General features: G+C 43.6%; 1 protein-coding gene across 3 annotated transcripts in view; it reads left to right on the top strand.

Annotated features, from left to right (window-relative positions):
• The first annotated feature begins 873 nt into the window (after positions 1-873).
• Positions 874-27,095, top strand: part of usp24 (ubiquitin specific peptidase 24) — a 200,945-nt gene continuing 174,723 nt past the window's right edge. For 2 of the 3 annotated variants that reach the window (XR_005460306.1, XM_038794056.1), the window contains exon 1: positions 1,110-1,439. Coding sequence is in view for 2 of the 3 variants with exons in the window: in XM_038794056.1 (XP_038649984.1) it covers positions 1,110-1,439 (330 nt within the window). In the remaining variant the exon portion in view is untranslated. Of the gene's footprint in view, positions 1,440-27,095 lie in introns of all 3 variants that reach the window. The other variant, XM_038794055.1, reaches the window with a different exon arrangement.

Here is a 27,095-nt window from a genome sequence, read left to right as displayed (position 1 = left end):
ACGGTGGCACAGTGGTTAGCATTGCTGCCTACGGTGCTGAGGACCTGGGTTCGAATCCCGGCCCTGGGTCACTGTCTGTGAGGAGTTTGCACATTCTCCCCGTGTCTGCATGGGTTTCGCCCCCACAACCCAAAGATGTGCAGGGCAGGTGGATTGGCCACGTTAAATTGCCCCTTAATTGGAAAAAATAATTGGGTACTCTAAATTTTAAATTAAAAAAAAAAAATCCCTGGACCCATTCTGATTAATCTTTTCTCCACACTAGCCCATTCTGTAGCCCAGTGGTTAGATCCCAGGTTCGATTCCCGGCTTGGGTCACTGTCTCTGTGAAGTCTGCATATTCTCCATGCCTGCGTGAGTTTCCTCCGGGCGCTCCGGTTTCCTCCCACAAGCCCCGAAAGACGTGCTGTTAGGTGAATTGGACATTCTGAATTCTCCCTCCGTGTCCCCGAACAGACTGTGGCAACTAGGGATTTTCACAGCAACTTCATTGCAGTGTTAATGTAAGCCTACTTGTGACAATAATAAAAATTAATATTACTATCCTTTCACTGACTGGCAGTCGGGACTCTCCTTTACTAACACAAAAGAAAAGTAATTCAGCAAAATACACTCCAAATTTGAAAACAAAAACCAGAAAGTTTTGGAAATACTCAGAGGGTCAAGCAGAATTGGTGGAGGATAAAACAGAGTTAAAGTTTTGGGTTGACGGCCTATTCCAAGGTGGTGTTGGGAGCTTAACTCGCTTTCTTTCTCCACAGAAGCCGCCTCCGTTACAGCGATGGCGGCGAGGCGCCCTCACCAAGATGGCGGTAAGGCTCCCTGGTCCAGCTTCACCGCCATGACATCATCTCCGGTGGGCGCGGCATGTCTGGGCGAAGTAGGAACCGGAAGCAGGTTCCTGTCAACATGGCGCCGAGCGGCCCAGATCCGGTGCTAGAGTTTTAGTTCGGCAAATTGACAGGCCGGCAAGGGATTGTGCATTCGCGTTAGAGTGAGAGGGAAAGCGGCCGCACGGTTGTGCTGACAGTCACCGTGAGGCCTGAGAGCTGTGCAAGGTCAGTCTCTATGGGAGAGGAAGATTGAAGTGACAGGCTGTGTCTGGCAGGATGGACGTGGAGGAAGAGCACATGACGACGCTGCTGTGCATGGGCTTCTCGGAGCCCGCCGCCATCCGCAAGGCGCTCCGCATGGCCAAGAACGACATTAACGAGGCGGTGGCCCTCCTCACCAACGAGAGCCCTGGCCTCGGCTACGAGCCGATGGAGAGCGGCGATCGCCAGGTGGGAGGAGGAGGCGGTGGGACCGGCTCCCGCGGCGGAGGAGGAGGCGGTGGAGGAAGTGGAGGTGGGGGTGGTGGAGGAGGAGGAGGAGGAGGGGACTACAACCGGAGTGGGTTCGACCCTCCACCCGCCTACGATGAGGTGGTAGAGGTGGAGGTAAGGTTTGCTGCATTAACAAGCGTGTAGGGCTTGCACTCACTCCCTGGTGACCTCAAGGCACCCGCGGAAACCAGTGGCTTTATACTAGTTCTCATTTTGTTGTCCGACAGCTTATTTCTTTCGACTCTATTCTCTCAATCGTGTTCTCTGTCACTGGGCTGAAGAACTGGTGAATTAAATCTCTCGGTTCTCTCCTTGTTGCATAACTGGCAAGTGCAACGTTACCTGTCAATTTCACAGAAGTGGAGGTTTCCGAAACAAGAATTGAGGAGATGATTTTCCCGCTAGCGTGGTGGTACGTTGGAGAAGTCGCATGTTTGTATATATTTTTGAAGGATCGAAATACAAAGTCTCAATTTTCTATAGAATCACTCCAGTGCAGAAGGAGGCCATTCGGCCCATCGAGTCTGCACTGACCCTTTGAAAGAGCATCCTACCAGGGCCCTTCACCCTATCCCCATAATCCAATAATCCCACCTAACCTGTTGGACGCTAAGGGACAATTGATCATGGCCAATCCACCTAACTGGCACATCTTTGGACTGAGAGGAAGCTGGAGCACCTGGAGGAAACCCATGCAGATACTTGGAGAACGTACAAACTCCAGGCAGACGGCAACCTAAGGCTGGAATTGAACCCGGGTCCCTAGCACTGTGAGGCAGCAGTGCTAGGCACTGTGTTGCCCCCCGACAGCGTTTTAAAGTTGGAAATAGCTGTACTATATTTCTGCTGCATGTTTACACTGGATGCTCATGTCCATTGATACCAGTGAGACAACAGGGAAAACATTCCACCCAACTGGTCTTTTGCTCATAATGGTTTTTTAAAATCACCCCCAGGTCAAACTGATCAGTCAGTGCTTGGTTTTAATTTTTTTCAGAGTGCTGTCACATGCCGAGATATAATTGTATTGGTGCTGTTATTGCATATGAGTAGAATTGCTAAAAGTTGTTCTACTAACCTAACAGATTAAAAATGTGCATAGATGGCACACACCTTCCATGTTCCTAGAAGTGTAGTGAAACATTGATGAGAAGAAATTCTCTGACTTCCCCTCATCCAGGGCCACAAAGTCCACCTGCGAACAGCGAACCATCCCAATGAGTATGAACTAATTCAGTATAGACCATTGATTAAACCTGCAGTATTTTTGTTTGCATCACTTGAGAAGAGGCCTTTAGCCTCCAATATAATGGGACTAGGCTCTTTTGTTTGGGCACCCTGAAATCTGTCCTGTTAAGCATGGTAATGTAAGTGAACTTAATGGCTTGCATCATGGACAGTTTTAACCCATGAGGTTAACAGTGATTGAGATTGAAAGTGCATTGTGATGCTTCAGGATATTGTATCCTAAAATAGCAAAAATAATTAAACAAAAAACTTGCATTGATATAGCACATTCACAGCTTCTGGACAGAAGCACTTTACAGCTATTTAAATACTTTTGAAATGTCACTGTTGTGAGGAAATACGGCAGCTATTTTGTGTACAGCAAACGCCCACAAATAGCAATGTGATGCTGATCAGGTTACCTGTTTTTGTGATGTTAGTTGAGAGATAACCATTGGGCAGGACACAGTTGGAAAATCCCCCAGTTCTTTGAAACAGTGTCATGGAATCTTTTATTCCACCTGGGAAGCCTTGGTTTGACATCATACCTGAAAGATGACAGCTCTGACTGTGCAGCAGTCCCTCTATGTACTGGGGTGTTAGTGTAGATTTTTTTGCTCAAGGCTTTGGAATGGGATTTGAGAGTGCACAACCATCTGGCCTTGAGGTTAGAGTGGTACCATGACAATGAAAGTTTGTGCCCATGATATCCCAGCACACTTAAGTGTCCAGTTTCCTCCATAGGGTTGTACTATTTTACTTGTTTTGGGATTGGAATTGTGTGAATTGCGCTTGAGTATCCCTTTTCATATTCCACCAAAAATAGTTGTCCAAATGGTATCCTTGGCCCCACTTATGATGAAGGTGGGGTGTGATATTGGGGCAATATAGAGAGACTGTCCTATCTAACTTGATAATCATTGATGGTAATAAGTGGAATAATGTTTAATTTCTTGTCAGTTGTGTCATTGAGCAAAGTTAATCCAGAAACAGACGTTCCAGGGACTTGAGCGCATAATCTAAGCAGATACTTCAAGATGTTGAGGGGTGCTGCACTCTTGGGAGATGTAACATTTCAGAGGAGACGTTTAACTGAGATCTTACTCTGATTCATCAGAAAGATCCAACAATGCTGTTGAAAGAGGAGTAGGGGACCTTTTCTGATGCCCTGGCCAATATTTATCCATGAACCAACATCATTTTAAAAGAAAAAATACTTGCTGTTTTGTGGTAGAAGGCTGTGTGTAAATTATCTGTGGCATTTACCTATTTAATAGTGATGACATTTCAAAATCACTTAATTGCTGTGAACACTTTTGGGATATCTAGAATTAATGAATGGTGCCATATAAATTCAAGTTTATTCTTTTTTTCAAAAATAAATTTAAAGTACACAGTTCTTTTTTTTTTCTAATTAAGGTGCAATTTAGCGTGGCCAATCCATCTACCCTGCACATCTTTGGATTGCGGGGGTGAAGCCCACGCAGAAACTGGGAGAATGTGCAAACTCCACACGGACAGTGACCTGGCGCCGGGAGGCAGCAGTGCTAATCACTGCGCTGCCTTGCCGCCCTTAGTTTATTCTTTCTCATGCCACAACATCCTGGCTAGTGCACAGTCAATTCTGTTCCCGCTTGACCTGCAGTCGCAATGCAAGTGAAATTAGATGTTATTTTAAAATACTAGAGGTCATTGGCTGATTACAATAAACTGTAGTCATCAGGTTTTTAACTTTAACATAAGTCACCCTTTATTACGTACAGTATTATAATTAATTGACAGAAAATGTAACTATCTAATACCTCTTTCAGAACCACCCCTTTCTAACTGCCCCCTCTTTACACACACACCAACAAACAACACAGAGAGGAAAGGGATGTTGAGAGGTAAAGAAAAAAAAATAAAATAAAAGGCTAAACGATCTTTGCACAAGGATGATTTCTAGTTAATGTCTTTCTGAAGTTCAAGCTTTCGTTTCAGGACTTCCTTCTAGGCTTGATGGGTTTCTCTGGCAAGGTTGTCTGTTTTCTCTAGATTCAGGATCATTACAAGTCTACAGAAAAAATGTGCCAGGCACTTACTGGTTTAAGAGCAATAAAACAGTTCTTTACTTCAGTGAGAGAGAGAGAGAGAGAGTGTGTTACTTCTCCTTCCTAGGTCTAATAAGTTCTACTCAGTTCTCAGAAAGCATCACATAGGAACCAACCATTGACTGTTGTCAGGCAGAATACTGTCCCTGTCCCACCCATCAAATGCCAGATAGCCAATTGAGCCAGCTTCCTTCAAAACCAGTTACTAAGATTCACTTGGTGCGGACGAGTTTGGTTTCTCCTCTCCAAAACAAGACCTGGAAACACAATGTCCAAGCACTCTTCTGCCTAAAGGCACATCCGATTATGGGTCAACAGACCAAAAATAATTTTAAAATAAAAGAAATGGGAACAAAGGAAATAAACAGGAAGACTCTTACACAGCTTAGCTAATTGAGACAGTTGTGTTGGAATATAGCTTTTGCAATTTGCTGTAATGGTATGTCACGCTTGTCTGCCTTGTGCGATCTTCATACATCTACTGTAACTTGTCTGCAACTACTCTGACGTCCATCATCATTGGGTCAATATCTTTTTCGGCTGCCCCCCACTTTACCCTTTAGGGGAGATCTCTGGGGCTTTTCAGTTCTGATCAAATGGTCGCAAACTGACATTTTCTTTTCTGGATGTCACTTTTTATTCTTGTAATTTCTCACATCTCTTCATTTGACTAATGGTCTGTCTATGGAATTTTAAGCGTATGTCTTAGCTTCCACATCCCAAAGACCCCTCTTTTTTCTTCCGCAGATCTATTTCTGAGGCATACAGGAAAATGTGTAGAACATAGTGTTTTGAATTTTTTCTTGTTACATGCTTGAGTTTTCTTATTAACACATCCTCATCTTCATAAAATTTCTTCTCGCTGTCTATCCTTTTAACTGCAGCATCACATCTACCATCTTTTGTTATCAGTAGTTCTAAATAGACAAACTTGACTACATGTTCCAGTGCACTATCATCCACATCAAACTAGATTCTTCTAATATATTCTTTCTAACTGCCATTGTATTTGTCTTTTTGGTATTCATACTCAATCCACATTCTAGGCTTCTAGATGTTACTTGACCTACAATATCTCTTAGTGTCTCTCCTGATTCTGCAAGTAGCAGTGTGTAATCAGCATAACATAAATTTATGTTCTTGCCTCCAATTTATACTCCTGGAAGTGCATCTAATTCTTTGAATACTTGTTCTGTGTGCACATTGAACAAGTTTAGCAACAGTTCACAGCCTTGTCATATTACATATAGAATTTACAGTGCAGAAGGAGGCCATTCGGCCCATCAAGTCTACACTGGCTCTTGGAAAGAGCATCCTACCCAAAGTCAACACCTCCACCCTATCCCCATAACCCAGTAACCCCACCCAACACTAAGGGCAATTTTGGACACTAAGGGCAAATTATCATGGCCAATCCACCTAACCTGCACATCTTTGGACTGTGGGAGGAAACCGGAGCACCCGGAGTAAACCCACGCACACACGGGGAGGATGTGCAGACTCCGCACAGACAGTGGCCCAAGCCGGGATCGAACCTGGGACCCTGGAGCTGTGAAGCGATTGTGCTATCCACAGTGCTACCGTGCTGCCCTTAAAGTATGCTTCTCTTAAAGTATATCTGATTGTCCATCTTCTAGTCTGATGCTCGCTATTCGGTCCCAATATAAGTTCTGGATAAATCTCACTTCTTTACTGTCAGTATCACATTTCAGCAACACATCTATTAGCTTTTGGTGATCAACATGATCGAATATGGGCGGCACGGTAGCACAGTGGTTAGTACTATTGCTTCACAGCTCCAGGGTCCCAGGTTCGATTCCCGACTTGGGTCACTGTCTGTGTGGAGCCTGCATGTTCTCCTTGTGTCTGCGTGGGTTTCCTCCGGGTGCTCTGGTTTCCTCCCACAAGTCCCGAAAGACGTGCTGTTAGGTGAATTCGACATTCTGTGTACCCGAACAGGCGCCGGAATGTTGTGACTAGGCGCTTTTCACAGTAACTTCATTGCAGTGTTAATGTAAGCCTACTTGTGACAATAAAGATTATTATTATGCTTTTTCATTGTCTCTGAAGCTTCTTTAAGTATTCTTGTTTGCGTCTCTACCTTTGGAAGATTGTTCTTGGGTTCCACATTCCTTGTCTTGTTCCTACCCCAGTTCTAAATTGTTTCATCAATTTATGCTTCAACTGTGCTATGATTTCTTTCTATTATGACTTTCAAGATCACTTTAATGAGATGACCCGTTAAGCTTCTACTTATAAAATTACTTTAGGTTTCTTAGATAACCCACAAATAATGAATGCCTCCTGTCACTTGGAAGGAATCCGTTGGTATGTATTTGATCACAAATTTCTGTTATCACTTCCTAATTCAGTTTCTCCAAGGGATTTAGATGGTGTGTTGTTACTTCAACTATATCTGGAACTTTTCCCAGATTCAGCAATTTCAAAGCGTTTTTGCCTTCTAATATAATATTTGGTCCATTGTTTGCCTCTATTCTTGAGCAAGCCCCAATTTGGATCATTGTAGAATGCAGTTATATATTCTGTCAAATAGTTGTATTGCAGAAAAGAAGAGACTTTTTGTCAAAGCTTTTTCATCTTGGATTCACCAAGAATACAATGCAAGGGAAGCCAACACATTTATACTGAAAAGAGAGTGCTGATTGATTGGCAACTGGACTCTGGTAGAGGCATTGCTGTGGAGAATGCACTATTTAGTGACTGATCGTTAACTGCTATGCATTGTTTGAAAATGAAACCAGGCAGCTTGACTCTGATCATGGCGTTACCCTAAGGAATGAACCAGATAATGGCTGTCACTTATTTTGTTTGGCTGAAACAGACGCATTGTGTGTACATGTTCTTTCTGTCTGCAAAGAACTTGGGACTGTATGTAGCTTTCAGGACACACAAATACACTACACCAAGCATCAACTGGTGCATTTTCCATGGCAACGCCTCTCCTGATCAGAGTCAACCAATTAGCAGTCTCTTCTCATGCAGTAATCATTTGTTGATTTCCCTTGCATTGTATTCCTGTGAATGTTCTTCAGCAAAATTTGTTTATTTTCTTCAGCGATATATTTTGTCTATCAAAGATTTCACCTTTTGGTGCATTTCTCTCATTTTGTGATTTCCTTCTAGCTCCAATATATCATGTATCTTGTTATACCAATTCTCGTTAACCTGTTTATATGTATTATTTTATTTTCACTTTATCGTACACTGGGTGGGTTTCTTTTCTTTCCCCTTTCTATCATCTTTGCTAGTATCTTGTCTGTCATTCCCTCCTTATCCCTTTTTCCATATTGATAATGCTTTGTTTGCAGTGTGTTGTTTGCTCTCTTTCCATGTTTTTTCATTTGTTTTTTATCTCTTGTTCTGAGACCTCTGTATAATCTCTCAATCTTGAGGCATTCATACTAATTTTCTACTTTTATGCATGACTGTTGCTCGGATGTTCTTACCAAGAAAAGCAGATGGGTTTTAAAGAGAGTTGAGAAACAGGTCTGAATCTGTAGTGGGCCGCCAACAGCCCATGGGTCAGACGAGGTAGATATACAACATTACACTCCATGCTGAACACGCACTGAATGTGGAAACAAAATCTGATGTATTGAAAAGGAAGGTAGTTATGAATTTTTCCCCTAGTCTGATGATTAAGTTTCCTGATTTTGTTTTGTTTCTGTTTGACAGATTTGTTTGCATTAAATGTAGTAAACCTATGGCTCAACCTGGAGTAATACTAATTCACACATCAGAAGGTTTTGAGGTTCTATTACCAACCTATACTGAGTTACTGGTCCTATTGATCGTTGGGATGTTACCGTTGGGGTCAGTCACAATTCGGGAAGCACTTTTGTGAGGTATTGGCGGGTTGCCTAGTGTCCAAGGAATTGTGCTCGAGAGGTCAGTTCTAGAGCAGACGTGTCTAAACAATGACCAGTGGGTTATTTGCAGCTAAATACTCTGACCATCAACCCCAAAATTTGTACAAACTTAGATTTTGTTTGCTTCTGAACTTTGTGAGCTTATTGGTTTGGGCTGTTAGCACAGTGATATCATTGATGAATAAATAAGTCAATACCCAGATTTCCATTCTCGGCAGTTTGCCATCTATGTAAATTAACAGAAGCAACTTGAAGTACTAATTCACACATCAGAAGGTTTTGAGGTTTTATTACCAGCCTATGCTGAGTTAACTGGTTCTGTTGGAGATGGCTGCTGTTTCTGCATTACAACAGTGACTGCACTTCAGAAGTACTTCATTAGTTGTAAAGCACTTTGAGATATCTGGTGGTTGTGAAAGCACAATGTAAAGGCCTTTCTTTCTGTGTGTGGTCACACAGCTCTGATATGCAAGTTAGTTGAAAATAAAAACTTAGTAAGAAAAAGTGAAAATCGCTTATTGTCACGAGTAGGCTTCAATGAAGTTACTGTGAAAAGCCCCTAGCCACGCACACGGGGAGAATGTGCAAACTCCACATGGACAGTGACCCAGAGCCGGGTTCGATCCTGGGACCTCGGTGCCGTGAGGCAGCAGTGCTAAGAATGCTGGTCTTAGCAATATGTTGGCAGATTTATTTCTTCTGGCTTCCTTCCATCCAAGAAAAATGATGGACAGCAGCAGGCAAATCCATTTCAAATGGGGTGTCTTCATATGGCGCACCTGATCTTAAGGCTGAAAAGTCCAATCCTTGAGAGGTGGGTTCAGCCACAAGTGCTACACTTGAAGCTATCAAGTATTGTTGTGGGTTTTTATTTTTGGTGTTGGTGTCTGTTGCCAAGTCACTGTAGCAACTGGCTATCATAGTGGCGCACACCAGCCCAGAGGAGGTGCTGCCATTTTCTTCTGCCGTCAGTTAATGATTCCCAGGTGAAATAATCGATGTCTGGGACCTTGCAATCATCCATTTCTAAACATTGAATTCTTTGAAAGTTCCTTTGGAGTTTGCTGCCATCACATAATTTGGTGGTGATAGGATGTGGGACTAATTACAAAGAGCAGCGCCTTTTATGCACTCTCAACTGCTTTATCAACTTGCCCAACCACCTTCATGCATTTGTGAATTTGCACCCCCTGGGCCCTCTGCTCTTGTACCACCCAGTCATCCCTCTCTTAAAATAATACTATTGGGTATTTGGCACGATTTGGGCAAACAGCAAATCGCTGCCATTATTTTGCGGTATAGATATTAGTTGCCTACTATCGGGTGTCTCTGCTAACTCTATTGCCATCTTTTACTCCAAGATCCTTGTTCTGTGAGGCTTGACTCGAGAACCATGGTTGGGGTTGGATGGGAAAGTGAACACCAGCTGGTCCTCACGGATAGTTGAACAAAGCATTTGGGGAGTCAGAGTTGTGGCTGCCACCACTGCTGTATTCTGAGGATCCTTTAATTCAGTCAACAGATAAAACAAAATCAGCAACTCAGTAACTAATTCAGTGGATAATTAAAACCCGCTTTTAAATCCTATATTTGTTTTTGAAATATGACTTCTCTTTATTGTTTTCCCTCCTTTCCGACACATCGTCAGTTATATTTAGACCTTCCACAGATATTTCCTGTCAACATCAGGCCTCGCTTTTGAAAAACTGAATCGTCCAGTCAGTCTGCATAACATTGTCGCATTATTGACATACATGTGTTTTACCGAGAAATTTCCTGAAAGCACAACTTTAATTGAGATGCATTAGAATTTGAAGCTTGGAAATTACATTTGTGATATATTTTGATCAGACATCTTAATATCCTGCCATACTTCAGTGATTTGATTTGCATCAGTTGTGCTTGTTATTTAGCTCAGCCTAGAGATTAACTGAACTTGGTTGGTGCTGATGAGTCATGCATCCTTAATGTGGATTGATGTACTGTTTTAGTTCACTTTCCCACTTCCCCATGTGTCTCAGAGAATTGCATTGCCTACATTTAAGAAGGCATCTGCTGCTAGTCGCGTGACAGTGTTGTTAAATAGTTGAAAAGAAAGCAAATTACGGGCGGTGTTTCCTTAACACCAGCCTTCACCACAAAACACACTATAGGCTAGAGAGGAAGCACAATTTCCCCACCATACAAACTATAGATGGTGTAGCTTCTCCCCCCCCCCCCCCCCCCCAAAAAACAACAGTTCCTAGTTTCGGTTGCATGTGCAGGCCCAGAGTTGTTCTCCAAAATTTGATATCAAGGGTTGCTGATGATGCACTTGGTATCGGGCTCTTCCCTTCACCAAACAGGTTTTTATTATTGTAAAAGCAAATTACTGCAGATGCTGGAATCTGAAACAAAAACAAAAAATACTGGACAATCACAGCTGGTCTGACAGCATCTTTGGAGAGAGAGAGGGGAGCTAGTGTTTTGAGTCTGGATGACTCTTTGTCAAAGCTAAAGAGAATTGGAAATAGGATCAGATTTATACTGTTGTGTGGGGGTGCATGGAGCAGTGGAGCTGAATAGGATGCCAGTGATAGATGGAGATTTACAAAGATGTTGTGGACAGAAAGACAAAGAGAATGTAAATGGTAGTGATCAAGGTTAAGAAGGGTGCTGATAGGGTGCCATCCATGCTGGCCCTCTATCCAGCCCCACATAAATCCAAGGTCTTGGTTGAGACTGTACTCGTGTGTGAAACTAGCAGGGGCCTTCAGGATGCACGACAATGCAGAATCGCCGAGCAGGAACTAATAGCCAAGTTCTGCACACATGAGTATGTCCTCAACTGGGACCTTGGGTTCATGTCGCATTACATTCACCCCCACCATCTGTCCTGAGCTTGCAAAATTCTACCAACTGTCTCGGCTTGAGACAATTCACATCTCTTTAACCTGTGATTAATCCTCTCTCCAGTCGCTCCATCTGGACCTGTAAAGACTTAATTACCTGCAAAGACTTTCATTCAAAGTATCGTCTTGCATCATTGACTTTGTCGATATAAGTGTTTCCGGAACCCATCTCTTCATTCACCTGAGGAAGGAGTTGCACTCCGAAAGCTAGTGATTCAAAACAAACCTAGACTTCAACCTGGTATTGTAAGACATCTTACTGTGCCCACCCCAGTCCAACCCCGGCACCTCCACATCATGTCTATTATAATTGACTCTGGAAATTTTTGAGAAGACTTTATTGGAAGGGATAAGCAGCAACACCCACCCTCGTGCTCACAACTTGCACTCCCGTGTAGGAGAAAGGCTAACATTAAATAATCAACACCATAATCACAAGGGGTAATGTCCAGGATTACAGAAGAATTGCAGGATAAATGCACAATCCATATTGCGCAAGAAGATGAAGGATAAACAAGGATCAACCAGCATCGTCAGCATCTCTCAAGCATTCCAAAGATCAAGGCATCATGAGTTCCACATGTCATCTCGCCAATGCACAGGCAGTCCACAGCCTAGGTTGTGGGTGTGGGGGAAGAGAGAAGGCTCAACCAGCTCAGCCATCACCAGTAGCATCGGGAATAGGACGATATAGGACCAGCAGTCGGCAGACTTAGCAGATGCCTGGTCTCGAAGACCGGATTCCTTGTGCTCTGTCAAATCGATGCAACCAGCCTACAAATCAAGATTATAAAAACATGGCAACTAATTTTCAAACTCAATCAGGAGCTCGCCTCCCACCACCCGCCAGGGAGTGAGTCCAGAAACACATCTAGCTCAAGGTGTGTTTAGGGTAGCACAAGTGGATAGCACTGTGGCTTCACAGTGCCAGGGTCCCAGGTTCGATTCCCTGCTGGGTCACTGTCTGTGCGGAGTCTGTATGTTCTCCCCGTGTCTGTGTGGGTTTCCTCCAGGTTCTCCGATTTCCTCCCACAGTCCAAAGATGTGCAGGTTAGGTGGATTGGCCATGATAAATTTCCCTTAGTGACCAAAAAGGTTAGGAGGGGTTATTGGGTTATGGAGATAGGGTGGAAGTGAGGTCTTAAGTGGGTTAGTGCAGACTCGATGGGCTGAATGCCCTCCTTCTGCACTATATGTTCAACCCCTACCTCCCAAACCAGTCAAGATAAAGGACATGCCATGCAGTAGGATCTCAATGACATGAAGGTGGGCCCTCACCAGGGAAAGTCCTTTTTGAAGTGCAAAAACACTTCATGCGGCTCCACCGCCCTCCCAAAGGTACCCACAGTACTTCAAGATGCGCTCTAACGGCCTGTAGAGCAGAGCTGAGATCTTCAACCAAGACAACATTTTCAATGGTGGCCATCATGCGGATGCACACACCACTACTGAAGCGAGAGCCCACTCAGCAGCAACTGTCACGGACAAATTAGGATTTCTACGATTTATCTCGACTCTTCTCAAAAGACCAATCCGGAACCTCCAGGAACATAGCGCAAACTATGTAACCCAAGGGAAAGCAAATATGAAATATGCACCAGGATAAACGAAAAGATTAAAAGTTGAGCAGAGCCGGAGTTCGTGAAAAGATCCAAAGATGTGCGGGTTAGGTGGATTGGCCATGCTAAATTGCCCGTAGTGTAAGGTTAATGGGGGGATTGTTGGGTTATGGGTATACGGGTTACGTGGGTTTAAGTAGGGTGATCATTGTTCGGCACAACATCGAGGGCCGAAGGGCCTGTTCTGTGCTGTACTGTTCTATGTTCTAAAACGCAACCACTCCCATACTCGCATCCAGATTTCCACATCTGGGACAAAACGTACCGTGGGAACTACCAAGTAATCTCCCTGCTCTCCATCGTTGGGAAGGTCGTTGCCTGAATCCTCAGTAGCCACCTTCGCCCAGTCTCATCCTTCCGAAAAGCCAGTGTAGCTTCTGACCAAACCGTGGGCGAGTAGACATGATTTTCACTGTTTTGCAACTTCAAGAGAAATGCCAGGAATACAACATCAGCCGCTCTACATGAATATCATAGATCTGACTTGGGCTTTTGACTCAGTCAATCGGAATTGCTATGGAAGATCCTTTCAAAGGCTGGCTATCCAGAGAAATTGATCAACATCCTCCCAAAAGAATGTTGGCGACAGTCCTCACCGGAATAAATTAGAAATCTTTTTCGGTCAAGACTGGTGTCATTGCCCCCACCCTTTTCCCCATCTTCATCGCCACCATCCTTCACCTTGTCAAGAACGAGCTTCCCAGTGGAGTGGACATCGTCTACAGGATGGACGGAAAACATTTCAACCTCAACCAGTTGAAATCAAAGGCAAAGACAACACTGACATCGCTCGTGGAACTTCAGTATGCGGATGACATCGCCATCTCCACTCTCTCAGAAGAGAATCGCCACGCCGTGCTTGACAGCTTCTCCGAAGCATACTGAAGCATCGATCTCAGCCGCAACCCCAAGAAGACGTGAGTGCTTTACCAACCTGCCCCAGGGCAAGATCCAGTGTCTGCCTACAAGACCAAAGGAGAAACCCTATCAAATGTGGAACACTTATCCTACCTGGGGAGACACCTCTCATCTAAGGCTGACATTGATCCGAGCTGCAACATCGTATCCAATCTGCAAGCGCCTCCTTTGGATGCCTAAGGATAAGAGTCTTTGACCGCGACACCCGTGCTGACACCAAGATCCTCGTGTACAAGGCAGTTGTCATTCCAACTCTTCTATATGACTCAGATATCTGGACTACGTACAGACGCCACCTCAAGGCCTTGGAGAGATATACCATCAATGCCATCTGAGATTGATTCTCCGCATCAGCTGAGAGAACAGGCATACTAACATAAGTGTCCTTGAAGGAGCCACAAGCTCCAGCATTGAGGCCATGATAATCTGAAACAAACTCCCCTGGGCCGGCCAAGTGCTTAAGATGTCAGAGATCCAACTGCCAATGTAAGTCATTTTTGCCTAGCCCCAGGAAGGCTTCCAGAGGACAAAAGATACCTGGAAGGCTTACCTCAAGGCATGCAACATAGATGTCAATGCCTGGGAGGCCCTTGTTCAAAAGAGACCTACTTGGAGGAACCTCCTGATTGAAGATACACACTTTTTAAGAGGACATCCGACAGCAAGAGGAGGCTCAGAAAAGGAGCCTGAGAAAGGAATATCAGCGATCTAGAATCCAAGGTTTGATCCCACCTCCCAGAAACATTAGCCAAGTGTGGTCAAAGAAGCGGCTTGCGGATCGGGCTCATCAGCCATGCAAGGAGGAAAATCATGCTCATTAGTAAGTGAACGCTGATGAAGATACTGCAATTCTTCTATAATCTGAGCTATTACTCCCTTGTGATTATCATAGAATCCCTACAGTGCAGAAGGAGGCTACCGTGTTTTGATTATTTAATGTTGCCCTTTCTCCTGCAAGGGGTGCAAGATATGAGCATGAAGCGGGCATTGTCAATTATTATGTTCTAGCAAAACATTGAGTTGATTATGTGAAGTGTGATCTGTGCACAGTTTTATTCCTTTTTTTGTAATTATGTCTAATAATCCTTGTTATGGAAGGGGAATGCTTTGTTTTATCGTCCCTATCTTGTCTATAAGGAAGATAAATGGAGCTGGAGTATGGTGAAGAGCGGCTGGTTAGGATTAGTAAAGTTAGCGCAGTCCTCACTGAGACTGTGGACAGACCTCTCCCCCAGTTAGAGCAAATCTGTGTTTTTTTTGGGATTTTAAAAATAAATTTAGGAATCTAAGAATCTGTGCCTTTGGCTTGGGCAGATTTTGTACCCTGGAGAGAACTGGGTTCCTTTTGCCTCCTGAGGTTGAGCCTTCTTTCGTTTGGGTGTCTCTGTTTCTCATTTGAGCAATTAGAACAAGAAAATTTAATGATGGCTCACGCTGAGGTTAGATTGGCTAATTGTAGGTGGGTTGTTTAGGAGGGGGATTACTCTTGGTATCTTTTTTGTAATAGTGGTCATTCTGAGTCAATTCGGGCATCTCCCACCTGGGGGTTTTCTTTCTTTCTCTCTTCATCTTCATCTTTGTGACCTGGGTGCTGTCTCTAATTTTGGTCTGTTCTGGGGCTGGTTGTACTGAAGTTTGTTTTTGTGGGGGGGGGGGGGGGGGGGGGGGCGGGGGGCTGGGGGGGGGCTGGGGGCTGGTCAGTGGTGTTTTTGGGAGCATCCTGAGAGGTTGGTTTTGCTTCTTTGTTGCACCAGGGCCAGCGCAGTCGATTTTGAAGAATCTCTGCTTGGCTTCTACATGGTGCTGGTATCCGAGGAGAAGAGGCTGTGGTGGGTTGTTGGGTGCCTTTCGCGCTGCTCGAATTAGGAGAAATGTAGGTGCTCACCCGAACATAGTGTGGAAAATTTATGTTGATTTCTCATAATTAAGGGCTGACATGGTGTGGGAGGGTGTGCATCATTTTACCACATTTTTCATGGTCTCATCCTGGTTCTCCCTCTGTTTCTGTTGAGCTGAATCGGTACCTAGCCTAATAATTGTATTGAGCCTGTTATGATGTTGTTCTCCTGTCTCTCTCTCTCTACTCATATATGCTGAGCAGTTTTTTTGTTCCTTATTTATGGCGCTATATTAGTTTGTAATTCTGTTACATTATTCTCTAAAATATAATGCCTTAATAAACGTACGTTTTTTAAAAAAAATGTGGAAATGTACCAGTCTCAGTCTTGAACATACTCAATGACTGAACCTTCACAGCCCTGTGCGGCAGAGACAGCCTAAGACTCACCACCCTTTGAATCAAGAAATTCCTCCTTATCTCAGTCATAGAAATCATAGAATCCCTACAGTGCAGAAGAAGGCCATTCAGCCCATCGACCCTCTGAAAGAGCACTACAGAAGCCCTCCCCTATTCCTGTAATCCCGCCTAACCTGCTTATCCCTGGACACTAAGGAGCAATTTTAGCATGGCCAATCTATCTAACCTGTATATCTTTGGTCTGTGGGAGGAAACCGGAGCACTCATGGGAAACACACGTGGACATGGAAGAACGTGCAAGCGCCACACAGTCACTCAAGGCCGGAATTGAACCCGAGACTCTGGTGCTATCAGGCAGCAGTGCTAACCGCTGTGCCACCTAGCCGCCCTAAATGCTCCGCCACTTATTCTGAGACACTCCTGGTTCTAGACACCTCAACCAGGGAAACATTCTTCCTGCACCTGCCCTGTTGATCCCTGTAAGAATTTTGTATGTTTGAATGAGATGACCAGAGAATAAAGGCCCAGTTTTATTTAATCTTGGGATAATCCCTTCATACCCGGAATTAATTAATTTTGTGACCTTCGTTACATTCCCTCGATGGCAAGTATATCTTTCCTTTGGTTCGGAGACTAAACCAACCCACACTACTCCGGGTGCAGTCTCACCAAGGCTTCCAATAATTGCAGTAAGACATGTTTATTTGTCAAATCCTTTTGCAATAAAGGCCAACAGAGTATTTGCTGCCTTAATTTTTGCTGTACTTGCATGATGGCTTTCAGTGACTGATTAACAAGACTGCCCAAGTCTCTTCGAAGTTCAACACTTTCCAACCTCTCCATTTTAAAATGTCTGCGTATTTCTACCTTTCCTACCAAAGTGGACTACCTCACATTTCTCCACATTGTTTGTTTGCCATCTTCCAAATTTTTGCTTACTTGCTTAGCCTCTCCAAAACCCCTTGAAGCATCTCTGCATCCTCCTCACAATTCACATTTCCACCTAGTTTTGTGTCATTAGCAAACTTGGAAATATTGCATATAATCCCTATGCCAAAGTCATTGATATAAATTATGAATAGCTGGTGGCCAAGCACTGATGCTTGTAGTACCCCACTAGTCACAGCTTTCCAACCTGTAAATGACGCGTTTATTCCTACAGTTTTCTGTCCCTTGAACAGATCTCAATCTATGCCAGTATATCCGCCCCCAATTATAAAAAGTTTCCTGAAAATCCAATTATACCACATCTGCTGGTTCTCCCGTATCTATTGTGCTAATTGCATTCTCAAAACATTCCACACAGGTTTGTTAAATGTGGTTTCTCTTTTATAAATCCATGTTGACTGGCCAGTACTACCATTATTTTCTAAACCTGCTGAATTTATTCAGGATTTTGTGTATTTTAAATGCCCTGTTAGCATATTTATTATAGATTCTATCATTTTCCCTGCTAGTGATGTCAGGCTAACAGGTCTGTAGTTACCCATTTTCTATCTCCCTCGATTCTTAAGTATGGGGTTCTTTCTGCCACCGTTTGTTTTCAGCAAAGCGTTTGACAAGGTCCCACATGGAAGACTTCTTAAGAAGGTAAATGCACATGGGATACAGGGGAACTTGTTAAGGTGGATTCAAAGCTAGCAGAGCTGTAGGAAACAGCGGGTGATGACAGCCAGCTGCTTTAGTGACTGGAAGCCAGTGTCCAGTGGCATCTGTGCCGAGTCCCCTATTATTCGCCATTGATATAAATGGCTGAGACGACTATGTGGGGGGTAGAATCAGTAAGTTTGCGGATGACACAAAGATAGGCCGGATGGCTAACAGTGAGGCTGAGCGTCTTGGGTTACAGGAAGATATAGACGGGATGGTCAAATGGGCAGAAAAGTGGCAGGTGGAATTAAATCCTGAAAAGTGTAAGGTGTTGCACTTCGGACGGAGCAATTTGACAAGGAAACATTCAATGAATGAAAATCCTGGGAAACAAAGAGACCGTGGCATGTTTGCAAATCGATCTCTGAAGGCAGAAGGGCAGGTTAATAGGATGGTGAAAAAGGTATATGATGCACTTGCCTTTACCAATCGTGACAAGGAAGTCATGTTGGAGTTATATAGAACATTAGTGAAGCCACAGCTGGAGTACTGTGTGCAATTCTGGTCGCCACATTATAGGAACAATGTGATTGCACTGGAGCGGGTGCAGAGGCGTTTCACCAGGATCACAGAATTTACAGTGCAGAAGGAGGCCATTCGGTCCATCGAGTCTGCACCGCCTCTTGGAAAGAGCACCCTACCCAAGCCCACACCTCCACCCTATCCCCATAACCCAGTAACCCCACCCAACTCTAAGGGCAATTTTGGACACTAAGGGCAATTTAGCATGGCCAATCCACCTAATCTGCACATCTTTGGACTGAGAGGAAACCGGAGCACCCGGAGGAAACCCATGCACACACGGGGAGAACATGCAGACTCTGCACAGACAGTGACCCAAGCCGGGAATCGAACCTGGAGCTGTGAAGCAATTGTGCTAACCACTATGCTACTGTGCAGGATGTTGCCTGGGATGGAACATTTAAGTTATAAAGAGAGGCTGGATAGGCTTGGGGGTTTTCGCTGGAGCAGAGAAGGCTGAGGGACGACCTGATCGAGGTGTACAAGATTATGAGGTCCATGGTCAGGGTCGATAGGGAAAGCTGTGCCTCTTGGTTGAAGGGCTGGTTACAAGGGGACACAAGTTCAAGTTGAGGGACGGGAGGTTCATGGGGGATTTGATGAAAAACCATTTTAGCCAGAGCGTGGTGATGGTTTGGAACGCACTGCCTGGGAGGGTGGTAGAGGCGGGTTGCCTCACATCCTTTAAAAAGTACCTGGATGAGCACTTGGCACGTGTTAATATTTGAGGCTATGGGCCAAGTGCTGGCAAATGGCATTGGATTGGCAGATGAGGTGTCTTTCATGCGGTGGTGCAGACTCGATGGGCCGAAGGGCCTTTTCTGCACTATATTTTTCTCTGGTTCCAATCTGCACAAACCTTTCTGGAGTCCATAGTATTTTGAATGATGACCAATGCATCTACTATCTCTATAGCCACCTCTTTCAAAGAACAAACAAAGAACAAAGAAAAGTACAGCACAGGAACAGGCCCTTTGGCCCTCCAAGCCAGTGCCGACCATGCTGCCCGCTAAACTACAATCTTCTACACTTCCTGGGTCCGTATCCCTCTATTCCCATCCTATTCATGTATTTATCAAGATGCCCCTTAAATGTCACTAACGTCCCTGCTTCCACTACCTCCTCCGGCAGCGAGTTCCAGGCACCCACTACCCTCTGTGTAAAAAAAACTTGCCTCGTACATCTACTCTAAACCTTGCCCCTCGCACCTTAAACCTATGCCCCCTAGTAATTGACCCCTCTACCCTGGGGAAAAGCCTCTGACGATCCACTCTGTCTATGCCCCTCATAATTTTGTAGACCTCTATCAGGTCACCCCTCAACCTCCGTCATTCCAGTGAGAACAAATCGAGTTTATTCAACCGCTCCTCATAGCTAATGCCCTCCATGCCAGGCAACATCCTGGTAAATCTCTTCTGCACCCTCTCTAAATCCTCCACATCCTTCTGGTAGTGTGGCAACCAGAAACACTAACTAAGGTTCTATACAGCTGCAACATGACTTGCCAATTCTTATACTCAATGCCTTGGCCAATGAAGGCAAGCATGCCGTATACCTTCTTGACTACCTTCTCCACCTGTGTTGCCCCTTTCAGTGATCTGTGGACCTGTACACCTAGATCTCTCTGACTTTCAATCCTCTTGAGGGTTCTACCATTCACTGTATATTCCCTACCTGCATTAGACCTTCCAAAATGCATTACCTCACATTTGTCCGGATTAAACTCAATTTGCCATCTCTCCGCCCAAGTCTCCAAACGATCTAAATCCTGCTGCATCCTCTGACAGTCCTCATCGCTATCCGCAATTCCACCAACCTTTATGTCGTCTGCAAACTTACTAATCAGACCGGTTACATTTTCCTCCAAATCATTTATGTATACTACGAACAGCAAAGGTCCCAGCACTGATCCCTGCGGAACACCACTAGTCACAGCCCTCCAATTAGAAAAGCATCCTTCCATTGCTACTCTCTGCCTTCTATGACCTAGCCAGTTCTGTATCCACCTTGCCAGCTCACCCCTGATCCCGTGTGACTTCACCTTTTGTACCAGTCTACCATGAGGGACCTTGTCAAAGGCCTTACTGAAGTCCACATAGACAACATCCACTGCCCTACCTGCATCAATCATCTTTGTGACCTCTTCGAAAAACTCTATCAAGTTAGTGAGACACGACCTCCCCTTCACAAAACCATGCTGCCTCTCACTAATACGTCCATTTGCTTCCAAATGGGAGTAGATCCTGTCTCGACGAATTCTCTCCAGTAATTTCCCTACCACTGACGTAAGGCTCACCGGCCTGTAGTTCCCTGGATTATTCTTGCTACCTTTCTTAAACAAAGGAACAACATTGGCTGTTCTCCAGTCCTCCGGGACATCACCTGAAGACAGTGAGGATCCAAAGATTTTTGTCAAGGCCTCAGCAATTTCCTCTCTAGCCTCCTTCAGTATTCTGGGGTAGATCCCATCAGGCCCTGGGGACATCCACCTTAATATTTTTCAAGATGCCCATCACTCTGGGATTAGCAGATCCAGGGGATTTATCTACTTTACTTCCCATTAATTAATGGCTTTAGTACTTTTAAAACTAATTTCAATATCTTGCAGTTCCTCGTTTACACTAGTCGCATTAGTTATGGGAAGTTTATAGTATTTTCCTCCGTGAAGACCAACACAATGTATTTTGGTTTTTCTGCTACTTATTATCCTTATAAATTCTAACTCCACAGGTAATGGACAGATGTTTGGTTTTGCTAATCTTTTCTTTTTTACACACTTACAGAAGCTTTTCAGTCCGATGTTTCTTGCTTCACAATATTCTGTTGTTAATGTGAGACTGTGCATTGTTGTACATTATTCTTGGCAACTGCTGTGAGTAGTGAAAATAAATTAGCTTTTCTTAACTGATTGGATTCAGCCCATAAACCCTAATTTAAAAACAGTACATTCGTATTATGTTTTAAGGTTATTACAAAGTTGCCATTATTTCTGGTTTGTTCTTGCCACAGTGATAGAGGTAGTTAGCATGCTGCTATACTCAAACTGTACCCCTAACTTCTAGAATGTCCATTAGACTTCTAAACCCTTTGACTCAGTGGTATCACTGGGTTGAATTGCTTAACCCTGGGACCACTGCTTCGGGGTGTTGTCGCGGAGACACTGGAGGAAGCTCAGCGACGTGAGCAAGGACATGGGGTTGTGTCAGCCACCACTTGCACTGCTATTGGCCTTATCTGACAGTCAGTGGGGCTGGGCAGAGATCGCCCAACTGAACCCAGCTTTGGTTCTTGAGTCAAGGTTCCACACACCTAATATCTTAGTTTCTCCTTTCTGTATTCATGCCAGGCTTCCAGTAATTGACAGGGAAATAATTCCAGCGGTTCTCGGAGACTAGTCATATAAAAGTCTGGTCATAAGGCAATCAAGCCAAAGGCTTTTGTCTAATTGTGTGTTAAAATAAATATCAGTTCGGTGTATGTTCGATGCTGAATAATATGCATAAGTCACCACTACAAAGGAGTTTGTAATTGAGAGCAGGATATTTGTGATGTAACAACTTGTATTAATTACATAGAAGCATACATAGAAAATAGAAGCAGGAGTAGTCCATTCAGTCCTTTATCTGCTCCGCTGTTCATTATGATCGTGGCTGATAATCAAATTTAATACCCTGATTATGCACCCTCCTCCCAATATCCATCAATCCCTTTAGGCCCAAGAGCAATATCTAATTCCTTCTTGAAATCACACAGCATTTGGGCCTCTGCTAATTTTTGTGATAGTGAATTTCATAGATTCACCACTCTCTGGTTGAAGATATTTCTCCTCACTTCACTCCTAAAAGGTTTACCCCTTATCCTCAAACTATGACCCTTAGTTCTGGACCCCCCCCACCCCACACACACACACACACACACACACAACCACCACCATTGGGAATATTCTTTCTGAATATACCCTGCCTAGTTCTGCTAGAATTTTATATGTTTCTATGAGATCCCCTCTCACTCTTCTAAACCCCAATGAATATAATAACCGGTTTAGTCTCTCCTCATTTGCCAGTCTCACCCCATCCTAGGAATCAGTCTGGTAAACCTTTGCTGCTCTTCCTCTATAGCAAGAAAATCCTTCCTCCCATAAGGACACCAAAACTGCACGCAATACTCCAGGTGTGGCCTCACCAATGCCCTTTACAGTTGCAGTAAAGCATCCCTATTCCTATACTCAAATCCTCTCTCTATGGAGACCAACATGCCATTTGCCGCCTTTACTGCATGCTGTACCTGCGTGCTTTCAGCAACTGATGCACAAGGACACCAAGGTTTCGCTGAGTATCCACCTCTCTTAATTTACACCTATTAAATTAATAATCTGCCTTCATATTTTGGCTACCAAAATGGATAACCTCACATTTATCCCCATTATACTGCATCTGCCATGTATATGCCCACTCACTCACCTGTCTAAATCACACTGAAGCATCTCTGCAACCTCCACACAGCTCACCCTCCCACCCACCTTTGTACCAAATGAAAATTTGGAGATAATATATTTAGTTCCCTCGTCCAAATTATTAATATATAATGTGAACAGTTGGGGTTCTAGCACAGACCCCTGCAGTTCCCCAGTAGTCACTACCTGCCATTTATTCCAACTCTTTGCTTCCTGTCTGCTAACCAGATTTCTGTCCATCTCAAGATACTGCCTGCAATTCCATGCGGTTTAACTTTACATAGTAATCTGCGATGTGAGACCTTTTCAAAAGTCTAAATAAACCACATCCACCGGTTGTCCCTGGTCAACTCTACTAGTTACATCTTCAAAGAATTCCAGTAGATTTGTCGAGCATGATTTTCCTTTTGTAAATCTGATTTTGTCTGATTATACCACTGCTTTCCAAATGCTGTGCTATGAAATCCTTGATAATGGACTCTAGCAACTTCCCTACTACCGACGTTAGACTCACTGGTCTGTAGTTCCCTGTTTTCTCTCTACCTCCCTTTTTTTCTTCTTTTTAAAAAAATTTAGAGTACCCAATTATTTTTTCCAATTAAGGGCCAATTTAGCGTTGCCAATCCACCTATCCTGCACATCTTTGGGTTGCGGGGGCGAAACCCATGTAGACACGGGGAGAATGTGCAAACTCCACATGGACAGTGACCCAGGGCCGGGATTCGAACCCGGGTCATCAGTGCCTCTACCCCCCTTTTTGAATAGTGGGCTTGTATTGCTACCCTCCAATCTGTCAGAACCATTCCAGAGTCCAAAGAATTTTGGAAAATGACCACCAATGGATGTACTATTTCAAGGGCCACTTCCTTAAGTTCTCTGGGATGATGATTATCAGGCCCTGAAGATTATCCACTTCAATCCCAATGATTTCCCCAAAGCCATTACTCTACTAATACGGATTTCCTTCAGCTACTCTCTGAAACTTGTGTTTCTCAGAACTTCCGGTACGTTATTCATGTCTTCCTTTGTGAAGACAGAAGCAAAGTACGAATTTAGTTCCACAGCCATTTCTTTATTCCCCGTTATGAATTCCTCCGTTTCTCACTGTAAAGGGCCTACATTTGTTTTTGTCAATTCTTTTCTCTTTACTTACCTATAGAAACTTTTGCAGTCAGTTTTTATGTTACCCGTTGAAACTAATAATCCAAATACAAAGTTCCTCATGTTTAGTTTTGTGCTTTATGCAAAGTATTACAACTGATAACAACGGTTAGGTGGATTGGCCATGCTAAATTGCCCGTAGTGTCCTAATAAAAAAAGTAAGGTTAAGGGGGGGTTGTTGGGTTACGGGTATAGGTTGGATACGTGGGTTTGAGTAGGGTGATCATGGCTCGGCACAACATTGAGGGCCGAAGGGCCTGTTCTGTGCTGTACTGTTCTATGTTCTATATGTGTTCTGCAGAAGGAGTGTTTAAATTAGCGAATTGCAAATTCTGAAGCCCTTTAAGAGATATGATGCTGTTGCTTGCAGAAACTGTTTTAAACTTGACCTAATCCTGTCCTTGGTGCTTATAATATATTTCCTTGCACAGCCATTTCAGCTCCTGTGATCTTGCAAAATTGGTGTTTGTGCAGATTAATGGGGAGCGGTTATTCCTTCATAGTTACATAGAGCCTGCAGCTCAAAGACATTTGACCCAACTAGTCTATGGTGTTGTTTATGGTCTATTTGAGCCAGCTACCCATTTCTCGCCTCCCCTGAACTAACACTATCAGCATATTCTTATCCTTTCTCCCATGTGCTTATCTAACTTGCCCTTTAAATGGATTATCTTCCCCTCTCATCGAAGAACCATCTCCTTAATTTCCTACTGGATTTATTGGAAATGATCTGTATTTCTGGACCCTAGTTTTGGGACTCACCCAGGAGTGGAAATATCTTCTAGATCCCTGCCGACCAAACCTGTTGCGAAAATGTCTAATTTGTGATTCATGAAACCTTTATGTAGCATAGAAGTGTTAAATTCAAGATAAATGGGGGGGAAACTGAATTTGAAAGGTTAGCCAACACCCTTAAGATAATTACCATGTAAAGGATGACTCAGGAGTTGAAATTAATAAACAATAGGTGGTCTCATAGCTTCAGAATGGAACTAGTAAGTCTCCAGTTGTTCCTGTTAGAGCTGTAAAGTATTCATGTAATTTTCCCAAATTAAAGAAAGGCTTGGAAGCAACAACTAAACAAGCACAGGTCCTAAACATACGTTTCCGATCAAAGAAAATGTTTGAAAATTGAAGATAATTGGTTGAAATCTCTATCTGGGACATCCCAGGTGTGCCAGATTGCTGTGGGATGCCAGCAAAGCAGTCCTTTATTTTGGGTTTATCTGTGTGTTTTCTCACCAAAACAGTTGTCAGCTTGGGAGTAGTTTTGAAACAGGTAGTTATATGTCTGGAGCTGGAACAATTTGGATAGAGAGAGAAAGCTGTCTGGAGCTATAGACCACTGAGCAAGAAGGGACTGAAGCTCATCCTTGAGCTGGGGTGTCTACAGAATTGAGGTGCTTAAGAAGTGAGGGTTACCTGGCTGAATTCTAGTAGATTGACCACAAGAACATTTGTACCTAGGGAAATAGCTATAACACAGGAGAATCAGTGTGAATTCCTGATAGCTGTGACATACCTTGGTTGGCCTCAGGAGAAGGAACCCTCAGGCCCTGTAACATATGGTGGAACTCTTGGGTGGAAATGTAAATATAACGAGGAGTGTCCTGGGTTTAAAAATCTAATTGTTTATACTTCCTTTGTTTAATTCATGTACAGTTATGTTTTTTTGATTTAAAACATAATATCTTTTAGCGTGATTATTTTAATTAATAAGGGTTTGAATTCCTTTTGAAAAGTTAATGGTCTCCCTTGAGATCACAACAAACCCTTCCATCATTTGAAAGATTTCTGTGTCACTTAATCTTATTCTAATAATAATCTTTATTAGTGTCACAAGCAGGCTTACATTAACAATGCAATTAAATTACTGTGAAAATACCCAAGTCGCCACACTCGGCGTCTGTTCGGGTACACAGAGGGAGAATTCAGAATGACCAATTCGCCTAACAAACACATCCGTCGGGAGTGGGAGGAAACTTGAGCGCCTGGAGAAAACCCACGCAGACAGTGACCCAAGCCGGGAATCGAACCTGGGATCCTGGCACTGTGAAGCAACAGTGCTAGCCACTGTGCTACCGTCTAGAGAATAACGTCTGAACTTGTTGATCCTTTCCTGACTATATCCTCTCAATTCTGGTACCATCCATGTGAACCTATTTTCCACATTCTCCACTGCATGCATATCCTTTCTTATAATATGGAGAGATCAGCAATGAACATAGTACTCCAATTATATGCTCATCCAGGTTCACTGAAAATTTAACATAACTTTCTCTTTTTCTATTCTGTCCCTCTAGAAATTAATCCCAGTGTTTTTTAAAGGCTTTGTTGACCTGCATTGCTATTTTGTAATTTGCCTACCTGTACTCAGATACTTTTGTTCCTGATCCAATTAGATGCTCATTATTCAAACAGCATGTGGCCTCCTTATTCTACCTTAGAAAATATAACATCTCACGCTTGCATATTTTGAAATTAATTTGTCAATTATATATCCATTCTGCATATTTATTAATGTCTTACTGTATTTTGTCAGTCATTTGACAATATTATCCATGTTCCCCAAGGTAAGTGTTGTCTGCCAATTGTGAAACTGTACTTCTGATTCCCAATTCAAGTCATTTGTTTCTATAAAACAAATTCATTAGTCACCAAAAACAAACTTGTGACACACCTAAGGACAAACACTTCTCTTTGAATGTTAAAATCAGTTTGACGGCCTTATTTCAGCAGCTGTTCCATTGTAAAAGGAACTGTGTTAACCTGGCATTAAGGAAATATTTAGTTATCCATAGAATCCCGACAGTGTAGAAGGCCCATCTAGTCTACACTGACCCCCCCCCAAAAGAGCATTTTACCTAGGCCCACTTACTCCCCACCCTATTCCCGTAACCCCGCGCATTGATCGTGACCAATCCACCTAACCTGCACATCTTTGGCCTGTGGGCGGGAACTGGAGTACCTGGAGGAAACCAATGCAGACACGGGGAGAGCGCGCAAACGCCACACAGTCACCCAAGGCTGGAATTGAACCCGGGTCCTTGACAGTGTGAGGCAGCAGTGCTTAGGCACTGTGCCACCGTATA

This window comes from Scyliorhinus canicula, chromosome 4 (assembly GCF_902713615.1).
Source record: "Scyliorhinus canicula chromosome 4, sScyCan1.1, whole genome shotgun sequence".
NCBI lineage: Eukaryota > Metazoa > Chordata > Chondrichthyes > Carcharhiniformes > Scyliorhinidae > Scyliorhinus > Scyliorhinus canicula.
Note: the sequence above shows the minus strand (reverse complement) of the source record. Positions and strands in the feature narration are given on the sequence as shown.